We start from the raw sequence: 19,249 nt of genomic DNA, 5'->3' as shown, positions 1-19,249 counted from the left end.
TTACGTGTTTGTCATACTACTAACATTTAGTGAATATTTAGTTTCCGTTCATGCACTTATGAGCAAATTGGCTTTTCTACCATTTTATTCATGCGTAATAGTTTCACTTTACATCACAAGATGGCAGACTGTTTCCTTTTGTCGAATATCAGCAAAAAGGTTCAAAGTTCGTGATCTCAATCTAAAACTGTCACTGAAAAGTAACGTACACATTATTCGAATAACTTTCAACGGCAAACAATTAAATTTCAATCATATTCAGTACCTAGCACACACTTTTCTAAATAAATATTTTGCTTGGTATAAGGTAAGTTTATATAATCGATAATACTGTATGTTCCGTGCAAATTGCAACACTTGTAATACAGTCATCTGACTTCTACGAGTGAAAAATTCATGACTCATCAAATATATGGAAATATCTTAAGGTGTTTTCTGGAAAATTGATCATCATGTTAAGCAGCTTAACAATACATGAATACTTTTGTTTTACTTTCTAAGTTAATTTATTTATTTGCTTCCAGTAACTATATGTTCCTTTTACTTCGTACAATAGTTAACAATTTTATTTTCTTCATATATTATCATTATGTGTTACCAATTTTTAAGAATAGTTTTATTTATAAACCATAATTACATGTAAACATTTTAGTTAAAATACTATTTATATTTTTTATATATTATTACTACTAGGTTTTATCAGATTTGCCTAATGGTCACATATGTTCGTTTTTTTGCGATATTCTCTTCTTTATAGGCTGAATTTGCCGACCATAACAAAAGCACTACTTACACATATTACTCATTTCCCATCAAAGCGGTAAGAATTTAACTTTTCTAATTTCTCCAGCCACAGTTGGTATGTTGTCCGTATTTTGTTATTTAGAGAAATACCTCAGTTTGTTTAAAGCATAAAAAGGCATAAAATAAAGCTGATACTTTGTCCTTTTATTAAGTTTTCATTAATTATACTGTAATCTAATTTAACGTTTGTTTTCATTATTATATAATCAAAATAATTACATAATTCTTAGTTTTCGTTACTTATACTTTTATTTAAAATAAAATTAAAAATCCAATATGATTGTATGTTTCGCTACTAAAGTTTTACTTATACACATGGTAGTGATATTTGGGATAAGTGAAATGGAATTCTATATATTAAAATGTAGTTTCCTAGATCTTAAAATTTATGTAGGAAATTATGTTAATGAAGAAAAAAATCCCTCACCAACCATAAAATACTTGTATGTGGCCCAAATGTCACCGTAAATCAGGCATGGGCTAGTGTCAAGGGTCGTAGCCAAATCGTACAGTAACACCAACAGGAAAAGGAAATGTGCTCTAACGGTAGCCAAAATATTTACTTACTGAATAAACACAGAAAAATCTATTTACTTACTATTTTAGTGGAAAACTTGATCCTTCTTGTTTTGAATTAATCTCTCGTTGTTCGATGGTAAATTGGGTGTTCAACGCGAAGGATATTTTTAAGGTGAACATCAGTTATCCAGGAAATAAATTCAATTCAGGTTAAGAGGTTATGTAAAAGAGTACATTTCCAATAACGGATCAGACGGGTCGGACGAAAGAGTTCAGCCAATGGCTGCGGACTTTTGATACACCCGGTATTTATATATTAATTGATTTTATACGTACTTTAAAGAGTTGAGATAACCCTCAAGTATTTTGGATGTAATTCCCAATTTATCCAATTCGAGACAACAATGATGCAGCTATTTGTTAATGAATCTAATAAGTTAGACGTGGTCAAGTTATTTCGTGCTTATATGTATTTATAATTGAATACTTTACTAGTAGTTTAGTAGTAGTACTTTAGTATTTAGTAGTTTATTTATTTACTTTAAAAATAGATTGGAAGATATTGCATCGTGACCCTTAATCTTATTTGAATAATTAACGAGAACTTATTTGAATTTTAATTGGACAAAGAGCTTCAATTTTGCCTTGAAACGAAGCTGTATTATAGGCTTTTAGTCCAGCTCAGTAATTTTGCAATCAAAACATAGTAACACGCTTTAACACATGTATTAGTATTTACTTAAATAAATATATTAGATAAAGTTAAATTTAAAACTGACTTATCTAATAACGTTAGAAGTAAATTGTGTTCCTTAATAAATTGTAATATTTTTTTTATATTTTTCCTGCTTTATGATAATTATTCATCATTACGTATCTGGCTAGAAATGTTAACAGTACTATCATTAAAACCACTAATTCCTATTTGAGTAATTTATTTTAAATAGAGGCAGTGTAATCATAGCTCAGCAACACCGAATTTTTAAATTTATTTCATGTTCATTCCGAAATACGGCTCACAGATGACGAAAAGAACCCTAAAACAGGGGAAGCGGGGAGAGGTCAACGACACGGTCAAGTCCATTTTCGGTTTTTGAGGTGTGGTCTATACTTAGATGTCGTCTGCTACTCCGGGTAGTTATCTGTGTGCTATTCCGTGGTGTCTTTTGAAACCCCCGTGCGAAAAGTGGGCGAGCCCATACCTACGTCACACTACTTCTGTTAGGGTTCTTCTCGTCATCTGCGAGCTATACATCTTTGTGTATGAACATAATTCAAGTCTGTATATTATTCATGTAAATTCAAGTATTTCATTTCCATACAAAAATCTTTACTAAACACACACAGACACACAAAATACTAAACACAATGGAAGAGAAGGAGTAGAAATCTGATGAAGACAGACAACAATCCACACCAAAGAATAACTAGATGAATTGGACTTTGATTTTCAGAACTTTGTTGCCTTACAAATTTCTTACAAGTGTTTTCTTACATATGTATACAAGGCATTGTCGTATTTTCATCGACGTATTTGTAATTTTATCCATTTCATGTTATTGATTTACAAAAATAGCATTTAATATTGTTTTTACAATGCTTTTTTATATTAAGCTATTACTGTAACAACTATAAAAACGATGAACATAAAATTGCATTATAAGAATGCCAGTAGCATCCGAAAATATGCATCACGTAGTGCCTTGTTATGCGCGATATGTTTTCCTGGTATATCAATGTCACGATCATAAAACAATCAACAAATTGACTTTGCGAAAGTACATACATGGCATTTGCTTTTGTCTGGTGGGCATGTGAACACTGTTAACACACCTCAAAAATAGTCGAAGTATAAATAGTTTATTTATTTAATCATATCATTTAATCTGTGTAGCTAAAATGTTTGATTTTAGTAATTGTTTGATTACTTGATATATACATGGTAATATTTTATTGTGAAAAGTTTTGTTTTGTTTTAATTTTTGCTCTAGGCAAAATGGTGTACATCTCAGCTTGGTAAATTGATTGCCGTGTAATTGTGGAAATTTACCCACCTTTTTATAAACGTATATTTAGAAAACATAATAATGTAAAAGCCTTTAATTATAATTGTGAAGCAACTTAATTTCTTCCTATGCTAGTAAGGAAACTGCACTCTTGTACTCAGTATAATAACAATAATTAAATTCGGCTATTGCAAATTACTAAGTATCACTGTACTATGCTTGAGCACTTCAGTATTATGTTACTCTGTTCACACGCTACCACAATTTAATATAATTATTCTGCTGACGCAAATATCGCAACTGCACTCAAAATGTATTTATTGCTTAATTAATTATTAAAATAAGTATGGATATTAAATTTTAAGAACGCTTTCTTGTGTATTTGTACAACAAGCCGTCGGCGAGCTGGAGATTTCACCCCAGACCCTCATTTGCTCGGTCTACAGCCTCGCACTTCATATTTCAGCCTTTGCTTACGCTTTTCCCGCGGCAAGAATACGTTTATGGCATTCCTCTTTGCGGAAAAAAAAAACCTGAACCTTTTTTTCCTCCTTTGAATCCACATTTCAGTCAAAGTGAAATGATAAAAGCCAATTCGGACCCAGTGCTAGTCATGTTCAAAAATTCATTTCAAGTGATTCAACCGTTTTCTCACTAGTGGCGGATCCAGGGAGGCGATCGCCCCGATCGCCCCCCCCCCCATAAGAGGAAACTTTTCTTTTATTTTATATATAAATAAAACCCATCCCAGAGTTTGGAGCTCTTAAAAGTAGTTCTAAGTAGCAGTATTACAACCCATCGCTCCCCCCAGAAGTCCCTCCTGGATCCGCCCCTGTTTCCCACGATGATAAGACTAACGAACTGAAAGTCAACTTTATATATTGCGAAAAAAAAAACTAGAAATTGACCCTTTCTCTCGTTAAAAGTGAAACTTCCGGAAACAATATGGCGGAATTTCCGGTAACGCTGTGTTATATGACAACTTGTTTTGAATGATGAGTTGGGTTGGTGAGTTTATTTTGAGTTTAGCGTTCCGTTCAGCAATGAGGCTATATGAGACGTGGACCTACTGATTAATGTGGAATCCGAACAACATGAGCTCCCAGCGGGAATCGAACCCAGGTCTCCCACGCCAATTGAATAAGGAGTTTATATACCAAGTTCATATCCCTAACATGTCTGTAATCTTAAGGGATATGAGCATCTTATTATAACAATTAGAACCCCTATTTTGTTTCTTCACTCCTTTTTTTTTTAACCCTTCTAAGGTATGCATCAAAAACGTTGAAATGCATCTTTATTTTAAATTAATATAAAAGCGTAAATATCGATTTTAATATGTCTAACTTTAAAAGATTTGAGGGATGCCCATCTTATTTTAAAAATTGCAATCCCCACACTTTTTGTTCCATTTTCTCCTCCTTTTTACGAGATATATTAAGAACCGCTGGAACTCATCTTTTATTATTTGAAATGAAAAGTCTAAATGCCAAATTTCAGATCTCTAACCTTAAAAGATTTCGAGATATGGTCATCATCCTATAACAATCGTAACCCCGCCTCCTTTCCTTCCGTCCTTTTTCCTTTAATTCTAAGGGAAATATCAAAAAGCAGTGAAACACTTGCCTAATTATTTTATTGGAAACTTTATATATTAAATTTTATGTTTCTGTCCCTTAGAGATTAGGAGATATGGACATTTTACTATAAGAATTGCCATCTCTATTTCCCCTCTTTCTTTCCCGAATTTCCATAAATCCTTCCATAGTTGTACCTTACGTCATAAATTGTATATGTACTGTCAAAATTTGAAGTTTCTAACTTAAGCTATTTGGTCTGGGCTTTGATCAGTCACTCACTCAGGATGACGTATTTTATATAGAGAGATTTGACAATAGACTGCTGAGCAATAAACATCACCTTGAAAACACTATTTCACGAGAAAATTATTTCAAAGTTGATAGAGTAGTCCTTTTGTAATATACTGAAAATGTTGGGTTTTGATACAGGAAGGAAAGCCTATATTAAACTTATTCTTTGAACATTAAATCCATATCAAAAGGCCGTGTTTCGCTATCTGTTCCCGTTTGCGGTTTGTATAGGGATCAGTGTTGAAACCGGAAATTGCAGTTGGTTTCAACTACTTCCGGTTTCAGTAGAGTTGAGTTGAGTTGAGTTGATGTTGAGTTTAACGTCCCGTTCAGCAGCGATGCTATAAGAGACATGGACCTACTGATTAACGTGGAATCCGAACCATATGAGCTCCCGCCGAGAATCGAACCCGGGTCTCCCGCGCCAAAAGCGCGTACGCTAACCGCTTAGCCACGGAGGGGCTCCCGGTATCAGTAGAGTCGTAGAATAAGGGAGGAGATGGTGTCTGTGTTTGAGACATCGAACTCACATCAAGAAACTATTTCTCGGTACCTATTATCGGTTTTACTTTATGACGATCAAGAATAAAACCGGAAATTGTAGATTTCTACCACTTCCGGTTGCAATAGAAGAATAAGAATGGAGATGTAACCTATCTTGGGATTCTGAATCCATATGAACAAACCATTTCTTGCTTACCATTTTTTTGCTCTGTTGGTATCAATATTGGTACTGGAAAGTGAAGTTCATTTCAATCACTTCAGGTTTCCGTAGAGTGATAAAGGCGGAGATCCATTCTATTTTTATAAAGTTTGGCTTAAGTAAAGTTCTTTATAAATTAACATTGTCATTCCGTGTGTCCGTCTGGAAGACAAAAAGTCTTAAGGACTACTTTTGATGGATCACCATTGATTTTGGCCAGGATGTAAAGGCTTTAAAAATTAGGAATCAAATTCGTAGATGTAAATGATATTCAAACGGGAATTTGGTAGAAATCATTCGTTTTCAGTTTTAACATTGATAGATAGCGGTAATAGATAGCGATAAGCTGTTCCCTGCAATGATTATGCTCGGCAAAAATACAGTTCATCCTTAGCTGTCTACCAAAACTACAAGTAGGGGGCGCGGTGGCCAGTGGTAGAGCGTTCACCTCCGGTGCTTGGGGTCCCTGGTTCGATCCCAGCTCGCGCCGTGTGGACTTTGTGGTGGACAAACACCGCGCTCGTGGGTTTTCTCGGGGTTCTCCTGTTTCCTCCCACTTTCTTCATGCCACCATTTCATTTCATTTCTCATCGTCACTGTCTCCTTTAGCCTAACCGACATAAGCGTGGGACGTAAAACTGAAAGTTTTCATTTTTAAAACTTAAAATAATAGAAATCTACTTCAGCGTTCTTGAATATCGATCTACCGAGGTACATAGAACAAAAACAATAAGAATTAGCAGGAAACAGCTTTCTTAGGAATCGATTTAACGTTCGAAGAATAGTTAATCTTCTGCTCAAACCGGAAGTGACAGAAACCAACCATTTCCTGTTTTAACTTTGAACACTATAGAGTAAAACCGGTAATAGATTGTGAGAAGCGGTTTTCTGTAGATTAATTAACAAACTTCTTTTTATTATTATTACTGTGAATCAGTGGTGCCTACCCCCCCTTATGTCCATGACGCACCCCCCCAACTGTCTATCCGTAGGTGTTCTTCCATGAAAAAAATCTTCTTTTCGATTAATTTTACCCCCCCCCATCAAACATATTTATATAGATTTTTACCCCCCCCAAATATTTCAATGACGCAGTTTGCGTCATAGCCCCCCCTTGTGGGCACCCCTGCTGTGAATAGTAACGTTTTAGCCCCTTTTAAAATTATTTCTTCTTTCTAGCGCTTTTTGAAGTCGGTTAATATTTTTATATACAGTAGAACACCTCTAATGCGTCACCTTTGGGACTGGGGGTATGGTCGGAACGTAGATTATCAGAAAATACAGATTTACAGTAAAATAAACAATCTCTGAACTCAGAAATGACTGTATTCTTCTTTACAGTAAAAACAAATTAACAATAAGCACTAAAAGTTCTGTACAGTACAGAAAACACGCAAAGAAAGAAAGGATACAAAAGATAACGGAGCACCAAAGCGGACAGCGGTAACAGCAAGTAAACAACAATGCCTCGACGGCAGTAAACGACAATGGGCCTCATAAGTCACCAACGAGTCGGGACAAGTTCGGCTCGTGTACGGTCGAACCAACTGGAGTGGTGGACCAGCCGAGGGCGGATAAGAGGGGTTCTGTTGTGTATATACACGGTGTTAATGAACTATACCGACAAACTGTACGAGGTGATTCCTGATATCAAAATAAGAGAAAAAGTTAATATGGACCTATAGCGAAAAGTGCATAGTTTCAGAGCTAGGGCTGTCCAAAATCGCGAAAAAGCCAAATTTCAATAGGCCCTATTTCGAATTCCAGGAATTGTGGATGGTGGTTCTTATCAACTTAAAGGAAGCCACGCATATACAATCCAAAAGTTCACATTTCATCAATTGTCAATAGGTGTAGAGGGTATTCCCTACAGGCTGTAATAATGTTTTCAATTAAGTTTTCAGATATACCCTGATTTCAAGAAGGGTCCAAAGTAGGCAGGAGGTAAACCTTGACTACAATGGACATCCAATGCTTCGGAGGGAAGGCAGAAGTGTTAGAAACCGGCAGCTCCATGTTTCTTAGTGTTCGGAATAACATCTGATGATAGGTATTTCGTCATGTATATTTCACGTTTTATTCACTTATAAGCGTGAAAGAAAACATCGCACCATGCGTTTTCCCGGGTACGAGAGACCGGGCTGCTGACGATCCTTAAGACTTCTGACATTGCGCTAAAGGATTCCGTGTTCACTGCTATCAAGGCTTATAGTTTGCTAACTTAGTACCAATCATAAAGTCAGAGTATATCTCAAAATTCGGGTGATCTCATATCTGGGAATTTCACCCTGCAGGGAATAATCTGTACACCCATTGAACATTAATGAAACATGCATTTTTAGATTGCGTATGCGTGACTTCCATTACGCTGATAAGAACCACCATCCACAGTCTTTCGAATTCGAAATAGGGCCTCTTGAAATTTGTCTTTTTAGCGATTTTGGACAGCCCTAGCTCTGAAACTATGAATTTTTCGCCATAGGTCCATATGAACTTTCTCTCTTATTTTGATGTGAGGAATCACCTCTTACAGTTTGTCGGTATAATTTATTAACACCCTGTGTATATATTAATATCCTTTATTGTAAGTTATTCACTAAAATTTAAAGGAGGTGGAGTTCACGTAGTGAAACCTTTAAAAAAAATGTCGAATGACCTGTGAAATTCTTGTTGAAAACTAGCAATAACTTATTTATGTCGTTTATCCTTTCCAAAAACTGGAATATCTTTTGAGCTTTTTACATTTGTGCACTTGATCTTAAATGCAGAATGAACTTGGATACCGATCGCCATAATCCAACTTCGTTTTTATGTTTTTTCTCTATGAGAAGAGATGTTGAACAACCACGGCTAAGCTGTTCATCTATTATGGAGATAGTTCTATCTTGTTGAGCTGAAGGCCTTTAGCCATTAAGCACTTTTTAATATCCATTTTCTTGTGAATACATATGATTTAGAAGCTTTAGCGCAAGCTCTTTAATAACACTCTTCAATATCCGTAATTAGGGTATAAATCTCCCGTGTCCATTGTGCGCCTCCTTCTAAGGCATCTCCTAATTGCAAGAACTCGGGATTAAATTTTCAGCTCCTGAATCTTCAAGTAGATTTTCATTCAGTTCTGCGTCCTTGTACCCGTCTCTCCCACCCTATACACGGGTCGTGCCTCCACCTCCCATTAAACTAGCTCTTCCTTTACCCGGTGGGTCTTCACTGGAAGATATAGACGGGAGTGGTGGGGAGGAAAAGGAACTCTTTAAATCAGGGATTCTGCGTGGAAAATACAAGGTTTCTCTATCAGTGTTGCTACTTAACAGATATTTTTGAAAAAAAAAATAAAAACAAATGAGTTTCGTTTCATATTTTGACACAATTAATCGAATTCAATATTCAAATTAGATGTGTAATTTCTGACTGTAATACAACAATAAAGTCGGATTTCGAAAGTATTCTTGCGGATTAAATCCATTCTAAAAATAGCTTCTCACTGTCTATTACTGTATTTAGTCTTTCGTGAGCAGTGTTAAACCGGAAACCGAAAACTTCCACCACTTCCGGTTTACATAGAGGGAGAAAGGTTAAGATTAAAGTTATCCTTGGGATGCTAAATCGATATCAAAAAGCTATTGCTCGCCGTTTTTGCTCTATGGAGATCAGTATCGAAACCGGAAGTAGTAGTAAATTTCTACTACTTCCGGCTTTAATAGGAAGATGTCTGTGATTATGGGATCTTTCGTTGAGACGCTGAATTGATTTCGCAAAACTGTTTATCATCTGTTAACGCAGGGCTCATAGCGAGTCACTTTTTTAAACTAATAGTTACTTTTCTTCAAATTTGTCACTAAAAGTTACTTTTCTGGGAGGTAAAGTGACTTTCTCGTGTGATTTATGTTTTACATTGGCAGTTTTCTAAGAAAAATATAAAAATAAATGGAAAAAGGCAGAAACTTGTTACTCATTAGTCTTCTGAAAGCTTCAGTACTTGCTGCCACATATGAAATAGTCAGCTTTATTCTCACTTCAGCTTTTATGCTTTCTAAAGCACAGTGGATGGTTGGTGGATGCTTAAGCTCTCAAGGTGGGGTTGAAAACCCTTCTGTGTCTATTCTTTCTTCTATCATAATAGTCTTTTAGTTTTCTCTCGTAATGGTTAACGCTCCGCTCAACGTTGTGTGTGCGCGTTTGTGTGGTTCGTCATGTTCGTTTTTTGTTATGCTTCTTGTATGTTCTTCTTAAGAGTGGGTATCAGAAGCTTCTTATATCTGCTGATTCTGCTTACCTTACCTACAAAGCATACTTAGAAAACCTAAGAAAGGAGGAAGCTCAAAAAGAAGTAAATAAGAAAAGATAAAACAAAATAACAAACAAAGAGAGAGGCGATGGAGAAATTGACAAAAGAAAAAAAAAGGGACATGATGAGATTTTGGTCACTTTTCGCCACTTTTTCGTGTACTTTTGTTCACTTTTCAATTATTTACAAGAGACCAGACCACTATGAGCCCTGTTACCGTTTTATTTTATTGTGATCAATGTTGAAATCGGAAACGGTTGACTTCTACCACTTCCGATATGAATAGAGGGTTAACGGAAATAGGATGCATTGTTTAGGCGCAGAATCGACTTCAAAAACAACTACTCAGGAGATTAATATTGACACCGGAAGTAGTAATGAATTTCCGCCATTTCCAGTATTTCCAATATCAAAGTGAGTGTGGAAGTGTTATATTTTCTTGTGACTCTGAATCATTTTTAAGAAAACTCGCTATTCGCTATCTATTACAGTTTATATTCTATGGCGATCAATATTGAAGCCGAGAAGGGTTGCTTTCTAACACTTTTGATTTTTAAAAAATGAAATCTTTGAGTTTTACGTCCCACGATTATGCTAGCTAGGTTAAAGGAGACGATGATGATGAAATAATGAATGGAATAGTAGAATGAAGAAAGTGGGAGGAAACGGGAGCACCCCGAAAAAATTCACGCACACGGTGTTAGTCTACCACAAAGTTCACCTGGCGCAATCTGGGATCGAATCAGGGAGCCCAAGCACCAGAGGTGAACGCTCTACCACTGAGCCACCGCGGGCACTTTAGATTTGAATAGAAAGTTAAGGGAAGAAATAAAATCTATTCTTGGGGCGCTGGATCGATTTTAGAAAACCACTGCTCGATATCTCGTACTGTTCTTGTGCTCTGATACCTGTCGACAGACAGACAGACGGACGGACGTTGTTTTTCTTCAGTGTGTCCGGAAAATCGCACAATTTAAGCATTGGCCTTTGATGCAAGCAGTCCCGGGTCCGATTCCCGGTGGAGATATTTCGTCGAAAAAGTGTAAAAGCTTTTTCAGCCCAGCCATTCTGAGTGAGATTTTCCTGGGTTTTCCTTATTCCGAAGCTCCAACACCACATTTCGAAGCTCTCCAAGTATTTCTTCTCTAACTTCCGTAATGTCCAAGTCTTTGAACAATACAGTCCAATGCTCCATATATACCACTTGAACAACTTCTTGAGTCCAATATTGAGCCTGTTAGTTAAGAGTGATCTTTTCTTGTTGAATGCTTTTTAGCTATGGCAATTCTTAACCTGATCTCTTTGGTGCAGTAAGCGTCTCTCGTGTATGGTGTTTAAAAATGGCCCCAGGCCGCTTCCTTCTTTCCTTCCCTCCTCCCCAGTTGACCGGCTAGTGTTACCGCCGAGGGACGTCATCCATCTTTCGTGACGGGCTAACATGACCATAGATGCCGAAAGCCCAGAAATCTAAATCCTAATCCTAGTGATGGGCTAACATGGCCATAGATGCCGAAAGCCCAGAAATCTAAATCCTAACCCTAATCCTAGTGATGGGCTCACATGGCCATAGATGCCGGAAGCCCAGAAATCTAAATCCTAATCCTAATCCTAATCCTAGTGACGGGCTAACATGGCCATAGATGCCGAAAGCCCAGAAATCTAAATCCTAACCCTAATCCTAGTGATGGACTAACATGGCCATAGATGCCGAAAGCCCAGAAATCTAAATCCTAATCCTAGTGACGGGCTAACATGGCCATAGATGCCGAAAGCCCAGAAATCTAATCCTAATCCTAGTGACGGGCTACATGGCCATAGATGCCGAAAGCTCAGAAATCTAATTCCTAATCCTAATCCTAGTGACGGGCTAACATAACCATAGCTGCCGAAAGCCCAAAAATCTAATTCATAATCCTAATCTTAACAGAAACTTGGGGCTTCAGGACATTTGAACCGTAAGTGCGAATGAAAGATAGCGTAAAGTTTGTTTCTTTGAATGTCGGTGCTATAGAAAACACAGATTATTATGTGTAAAACGATTCGAACCACTGCTTGGGTATTTATTTCAGACGAGTATCCTCTCGAACAGGGATTGAACTCGGAATCACACAACACAGAAAGCGTGGGCGTTAAGCGACGAATTTAGGCAATCACAACACATTATCACAGACTTAATGGACCTTATTCAGAGTCGTTTTGACTCGTGATTAATGCTATACTAAAGCGTTCAACTAACATAAGTTCCTGCAGTAGTCAAACTTTTAGTATAACGCTAATCATACTCAAAACGACTCTGCATAAGGCAGAATATGTATCACGGATGTGCGCTGGTTAACTTCATCAAAATGAAGAACATAGATGCACTGACTGGGAGCCAGCCCAAAAGTGTCGGCCCGGTAGAAGTTAGGGGGGCCGATCCAACCATATTACAGTTTATCACCATATTATAGTTCATTTGCAAGCCTATCGTGAAAATTTTAGGGGGGGGCAGTAAAAATTTAGGGGGCCCGGACCCCCTAGAGCCCCCGTGGATACGGGCCTGTGGATTCGTTCTGCTCCCATTCTTCTACTTTTTAAAATTGAAAATATTGCGGAAACCAAAGCGTAATACTGTGCTAAATTTTCTCCGCGTAATTATTTAGAATTTAGAAAGTCTCGTTAATGAAATACTTTGTGTTATTGATGCGTTCCCCAATGCCAGAGAATGTGCTTTCAAATCAATTCTGAATTTCTACTCTTAGACGTGGATCCTAGCTAGCGTCAAGTGAAACACCATATGCATGGTTTTTGTCGGTGTTCTCCCGTTTCCTCCCACTTTATTATTCCACCATTTCATCTCTTTCTTATCATCACCGCCTTCTTTAGCCTACCCGTGGGACATAAAACTTAAAAACCTTACACGAGGAAGTGGAGAAGAACGAATACTAATTGGAAAGCAAGTGAAATATAGGCTAATGTGTTTATTATTTGGGAGGGGAGCTAGAGGGAAATCTCTATAGAGATAAAAGTATCGCATGCAGGTGGGCCTAAACTGCGAAATACGTTCCATACGTGATCATTTTCTTCTCAGACACAAGTTTTTCTCCCTGTATAAATCTATATAGTTCGCGTACTGACTATGAAAAGTAAATGTAATTGATTCAAGATTATCTCGGGTTCCCACTAGAAAGGAACTTATTGTGGTCAGAGAAAAAAAGAGACTTGTGAGAGAAACTACATTTTTATATGATGGTTCACCACGTCATTGACTTATAAAAAGGACGTTTTGTAGGAAAGGGTTTTGATGTCTCCTGTTCTGCTTCGCACATTTATTTTTATGCAGCAAAAAGTATTTTCTGTCCTAAAAATATTTTTAATGTATGCACTGACAATAGTTTCTGTACGTTGCAAAGAGGTGACCACAACGTTCGGGAGGAAAAGGAAGACTGTCCCTGGTCATATCTGAGTGCATCCGTAAGAAGAAGATTCTGTTCCGTAACAGTAGCAACATATACTTTTACAGGGTCGAAAAAAGAAAAATCTGTCATACTATGGAGGATCCCTGTCGTATTATGGAGGTGTCTGTTAAAAGAAGTTTCTCTGTATTGCGTATTTATACATACTTTAAAAAGGTTCATATAACATTTTAAAGTGTTATTCTGTGATGTCTGTAACGTCTTGAAAAACTGAGAAAATTATGCTGACTGCAGTTGAGCAGATTAAACGTGAACACGAACCAGAGGAATCCACCGGGAATCGAACCAGGCCCTTCCAAACAACGAGGAAAATGCGTACAGTACTTTAGTTTTCAAATCATGTTCTAAAAGCGACTGCCTTGAAAAAATCTCTTGGCTCATAAGATAACCGTTGTGGTGTTTCTCTGTGTGTCGCATGGTGGCTCTGGCATTCATATTACTAGCGCCATCTCTTGAGAGAATATGACACTACATTTGCAACCATAACTTGTCTGCACTTTACTTATTTATTTGCCTCTTCCCATTTTGATAGTTGTGCGTTTACTAAGCCTCACATTAGATTCTAATGATAAGCATAGGTTAGCCGACATATTTTTCCGGGATGTACGACAAAGCGTCTTAAAGAGGCCATGTAGCAGGGGTGCATCCACGGGAAGAAGGATCCATCGGGTCCTGAACCCCCTCCCCTTCCCAAAAAAAAAACTTCCTAACTCAACATATGTTCGTATACTGTCTCAATAGAACTCCACTTGTTTAACAGAGAAATGATTGATGTAGCATGAAAATTTGATCTTACTCTTCGTCTCTGCTCTTTCTCTTATAAAAGCAATCTAGTTCTATCATTTTTTTTTCTGAAAATATAGGTGCAAGTATTTTACGATTACTTATTGTCTTTTCGGATACAGAATAATATCCGTACAATGCTACTTAGATATAATGGCTTGTAGTGTTGGACCTCTCCCAACAAAAATTTCTACGTGCGCACGTGCTAGATAGTAACGTTCCCTTCCCTGATGCGGAAACTCAGGTTATTTCTTTCCGGGAGTATAGGAAACCCTGTTATCATGTTTAATTACGTATCCTCCTCTCATATGGCATCATTGTCGAAGTGGTCGAATTGGAAATCAATTACTAGTGCTGTACGCTCACATGCAAAAGAAGTGATAGAATGAATGGGTCAGTACCTCTGTCCGCATCATCCGGATTTGAGTGTTGCTTGTCAGATCCGGTCTGATCTGGACAGACTCAGACACCTGGTGGCTCGGCGAACCGAAAACACCCAAAATATCAGCTCTGCACCACTACTGCGGAATTTCATAGTGAATTAATAATATTTACGTCTCAAGCTCGTTTAATTCCCGGTATGACATTTCTTGAGGTATCATGTCTTGACTATTTCAAATACATATTTCTGTTTATTCGTCTTCTCATACTGAAAAATAATACAGTGCTTGTGAATGTAGACTATACGAAAATATTTTGCAAAACACTATTTGAGTTTAGCGGCATTTTTTTATATTCTAAATGACAAGTTTTACAAGTATGCTTGATTGAACTCTGACGATAAAATATGTCCCTTATGTTTTATGTAATTCTGACGTATTTATACTTTGTTAAATCTTGTAATTATCTTTCAGTGCAATGATTCGATACAGAAGCGGGGGCGAAACTCATATAGCTTCAGTGAGAAGAGAGAGAGAATACAATCGCGTTTGTTAGAATTTCAGCAGCTTTACGCATACTCTTTATGTGTATGCGTCGTCTGCGTGTCAACTGCGTCTGTCCGGATCAGGCCGATTCATCTTTGGCGTGGGAGACCCGGCTTCGATTCCTGGCGGGAGCTCGTGTGGTTCGATGTCCATGTTAATCAGTAGGTTCACGTTTCATATAGCCTCGCTACTGAAAGTGACGCTAAATTGAAACAATAACAGGCCGGTTCACTCCAGGTTATTTGTCTGTCCGGGTCACTTTAGGCTATGGGTCTCTCTGTATCAGACCGGTTCACTCCTGGTCATTTGTCTATCCGAGTCACTCTAGGTTATAGGTCTGTCCGGATCAGACTGGTTCACTCCGGGTCATTTATCTGTCCGGATCACTCTAGGTTATAAGTTGATCCGGATTAGAACAGTTCATCCCGGATCATATGCCAGTCCAGCTCACTTCAGGTTATGGGTTTGTCCGGATCAGACCGGGTAACTCCGGTCATTGGTTTTTCCGGGTTACTGGATCTGTTGGATCTCATCGGTGCAACTGCCTTCAGGTCAAGAAGTTTATGATCCGTTTGCTCACTGATGTATAGATATACTTACAAGTTAGATATACTAATATATAGTATAGCTCATTTTTAGTTATCTACAGCAGCGTTTCCCAACCTTCTTCAACTTGCGGCACACTATACGTGTAACTTGAATTCTCGCGGCACACCCATGTTATATATATATATATATATATATATATATATATATATATATATATATATATATATATATATATATATATATATATATATATATATATATATATATATATATATATATATATATATATATATATATTACTATTATGATTTGTAAATATAAAATACCGTGGTATTTTTATGTGATTACTGATCTCCTTACAGAGAAGAAAGCTCGATCACTGATTTTCCCCCGTGGTAAATCATTATGCTTATTTTTCATTCTAATTTTAAAATAGAAAACAATTGCAATGAAATATCGACTCGGTTTTTTAAAAATCCACTTTCTCTTTCGAAAACTGTATCTAACCTTTAACTAAAAGGGAAGATCACTAAATAACGAATAAATAAACAAATCTCCTATACTTTTAAAACACAAATGTAGGTAATTTGTATGCATATTTGCTTTGTTGAATTTATTGAATGATATGTTAAAATTTCAAGTTACGAAATAGTCTGCAACAATAAAGAAGCAATAATGGTCATGACAATGATAAATACGTTTTCCAACATTAAAAATGTACAGAAAAGTAACACAGTATGAAACAAAATTGTAGATTTATAGTAAAGGTTCATAGTAATGTGAAATACAAATATACTACATTTTCCGCTATGTCTTGCAATTTGATTCCTATAGAATTAATAATTTGTTTCGATTTTCTCGCGGCACACCAGCGGCCCATTCGCGGCACACCAGTGTGCCGCGGCACACCGGTTGGGAAACGCTGATCTACAGGCTGGTATAATTTTTGGAAACCTAATTTACTTCCGGTATGCTATACGGCTCATACAATTCCAGTTCAATCACTGTATTCCCGACAACAGACATTACTGTTTTTTTCAAAGAAGTTCAAGGTTATGCATCTTTTATGTTTAAATCACCAATTTCGTTTTTTATTTTATGGAGAAGCATTGGCTTTCTAAGTTATTCCCTTGATTTTATAATTACTTGAATCAATATTGATTCAAGTACTTCTAGTTTGAGTTTTCTAATTCATTATCTCTTGTATTTGAGTTAGCAACACTGTCCCAAAGCGTATTCGTTGACAAACCTTGGTTCGTCGTCTCCATCTCTTTATAGTTCATGCTCTTCCATTTGGATCGCTCTTGCGTTGAAGAGCTCTTATGCAGACTCATAACTTACGGAAGATCGAGTCCCGAATGGCAGGCACAAACTACTCTCATTAATTTTGATACGCTTTCCACTGACGTTTTCTGCACACAATGAAATTCAGGATTAAAATAATCATCTCAGCACATTCGGTAATGGAGGTGACAAAGAGAACGGAGCTATTATTCGTTACGTTTCGTTCTCTCTTTCAAAAAAAGAAAGGAGAAATGTACGCGACGTCAAGAAGTTTGGTTTCTCACTGTGTACTTAGCGTGAAAATTTAAGTTTGAATTTTTGCATTTCCCTTCACCCTCCATTCACCACTCAAAAAACTTTAGTAAGATGAATATTTGAAAATTAAAAAAAAGAAAAAGTTTGTACATAAGTCGAGTACGGAGTCATTTAGTTTCATTTTAGCGTTGAATTCCACGGACAAATTAGTATTTTGTATCCTAACAATTATACAATCCCCCTAATCTCAACAGTACTGCAGGTAGTCTATCCGGCAAAGATTATATCCATTAATTACTCCTTCCCAGAGCAATTTGTAGGGAACTGATTTTTGCCTGTCCATATCTTGGGATCAACAGTATGGATCACCTCCATCAACGATTACCAAAATTAATTATTCATTTAGTGGTGCTTTAGATTTATTGCCTCCCGGAATGGGCACAAGGACAGATTGAGAGAGAGAGTAGGAGTTTTTAGTAAAACAAGCTCCTTAAAAGAGTACAGATAACCCTCAGTACAAAGCAAGATTCTCTACCGATATAATAATTAAAGTTCATTCAACGAACCTTGTGATCCTGATGTAAACAGTGCAGAATGTTATTACTCCACCGGTCATTGGATAATTGGCTATCGGTCAGCACTTCTTTCGAGAAGCACGTGCTTCTACTCTGTCTATGTTTTACATATTGCCCGCACACGGCTATATTGTGAACTGTAATTCGCGCGTAAGGTGGGTCAAAGTCAGTTTCTACGCATCTGTATTCTCTTTTTTGCATTAGTTCAATTTACTTCTTAGATAAGTGTTGCTTCTGTTATTTAAGTGTAAGGAAATTGCATTTCTGGTAATGAGCCTCATAAGCAATAAAAACATTGAAAAACAGCTTTCTTGGCAATGGACTATTTTCTTTCTCCGCATGGATGTTCCAAGGCTCATTAACCAATAAAATGAAAGAATGGGAATATAATACTATTAAAGGGCATGGCGAATTCTAAGGTTTGAGGTTGATTACACTCAACACATACACCACCACGCTGATGCATAATAAATGAGAAGACTAACATGTATACCGTACATTTCACTGGGCAACTGTGGCACATGAGCAATATATGTAAAGTATTACGAGTCCTTACAGGCTGATTATAAGACGACATACCTGCGCAATCAAAAGTCAACAGGTTTATTAAAATGTTGGAATGGTCCCGTTGTTGTAAACGCACATTTCAATGCATGTAAGTCAATCAGCTTGTAGCATGTGCAGCATTTAGGGAGAGATATCAGAATGTGCATAAAAATACGGAAATGCAACTTCCGAAAGTTCGTAATTTGCTCATAACTGACTGCTTTGAAGTGACACTACAGATAAAAATCACTCGGTGTTAATTTCGACGTGCACAGCGGGCATTTCATGACCCACGACAGCCAATTCAGGAATTCCGAAAGTGGACATCTAGGGACTGTTGAATTTACCGTAGAGAGAAGTTGGAAAATGAACCATTCTTGTTTTGAACTGTGTTGATGAAGAAAAGGCAATGATATAAAGTACTGAATTTCACACCAGACCATCACTTTTCACCACATTGTATTTTGGACCGTTCAGTCCAAAGATTATTCGCGTTACGGTACTCCCAGTACTCCCATACCGCAACTTTCAGTCGGTGAAGACGATGATCGGCGTGTCATTGTACTTATTCACAAAATTGAATTCGTCTAACAGATTCGAATCATTCTCACCCAGGTAATGCAAAAGTTAACACATGCACTGTTTTTGTGCTGCATTCTGTATAAATGATATTGGCTATACTGAT

General features: G+C 37.1%; 1 protein-coding gene across 4 annotated transcripts in view; it reads left to right on the top strand.

Moving 5' to 3' along the window:
• Positions 1-19,249, top strand: part of Tpst (tyrosylprotein sulfotransferase) — a 532,464-nt gene that overhangs the window by 462,645 nt on the left and 50,570 nt on the right. For 3 of the 4 annotated variants that reach the window (XM_081770746.1, XM_081770747.1, XM_081770748.1), the window contains one exon: positions 758-820. The exons of the other annotated variant lie outside the window; for it this stretch is intronic. In XM_081770746.1, coding sequence (XP_081626872.1) covers positions 758-820 — 63 coding nt within the window. The remainder of the gene's footprint in view (positions 1-757; positions 821-19,249) is intronic. 4 annotated transcript variants of the gene reach the window in all.

Source organism: Thermobia domestica, chromosome 9 (assembly GCF_964235325.1).
Source record: "Thermobia domestica chromosome 9, izTheDome1.hap1.1, whole genome shotgun sequence".
Classification (NCBI taxonomy): domain Eukaryota; kingdom Metazoa; phylum Arthropoda; class Insecta; order Zygentoma; family Lepismatidae; genus Thermobia; species Thermobia domestica.
The sequence above is the reverse complement of the archived record's forward strand: the minus strand, read 5'-3'. Positions and strand labels throughout refer to the sequence as shown.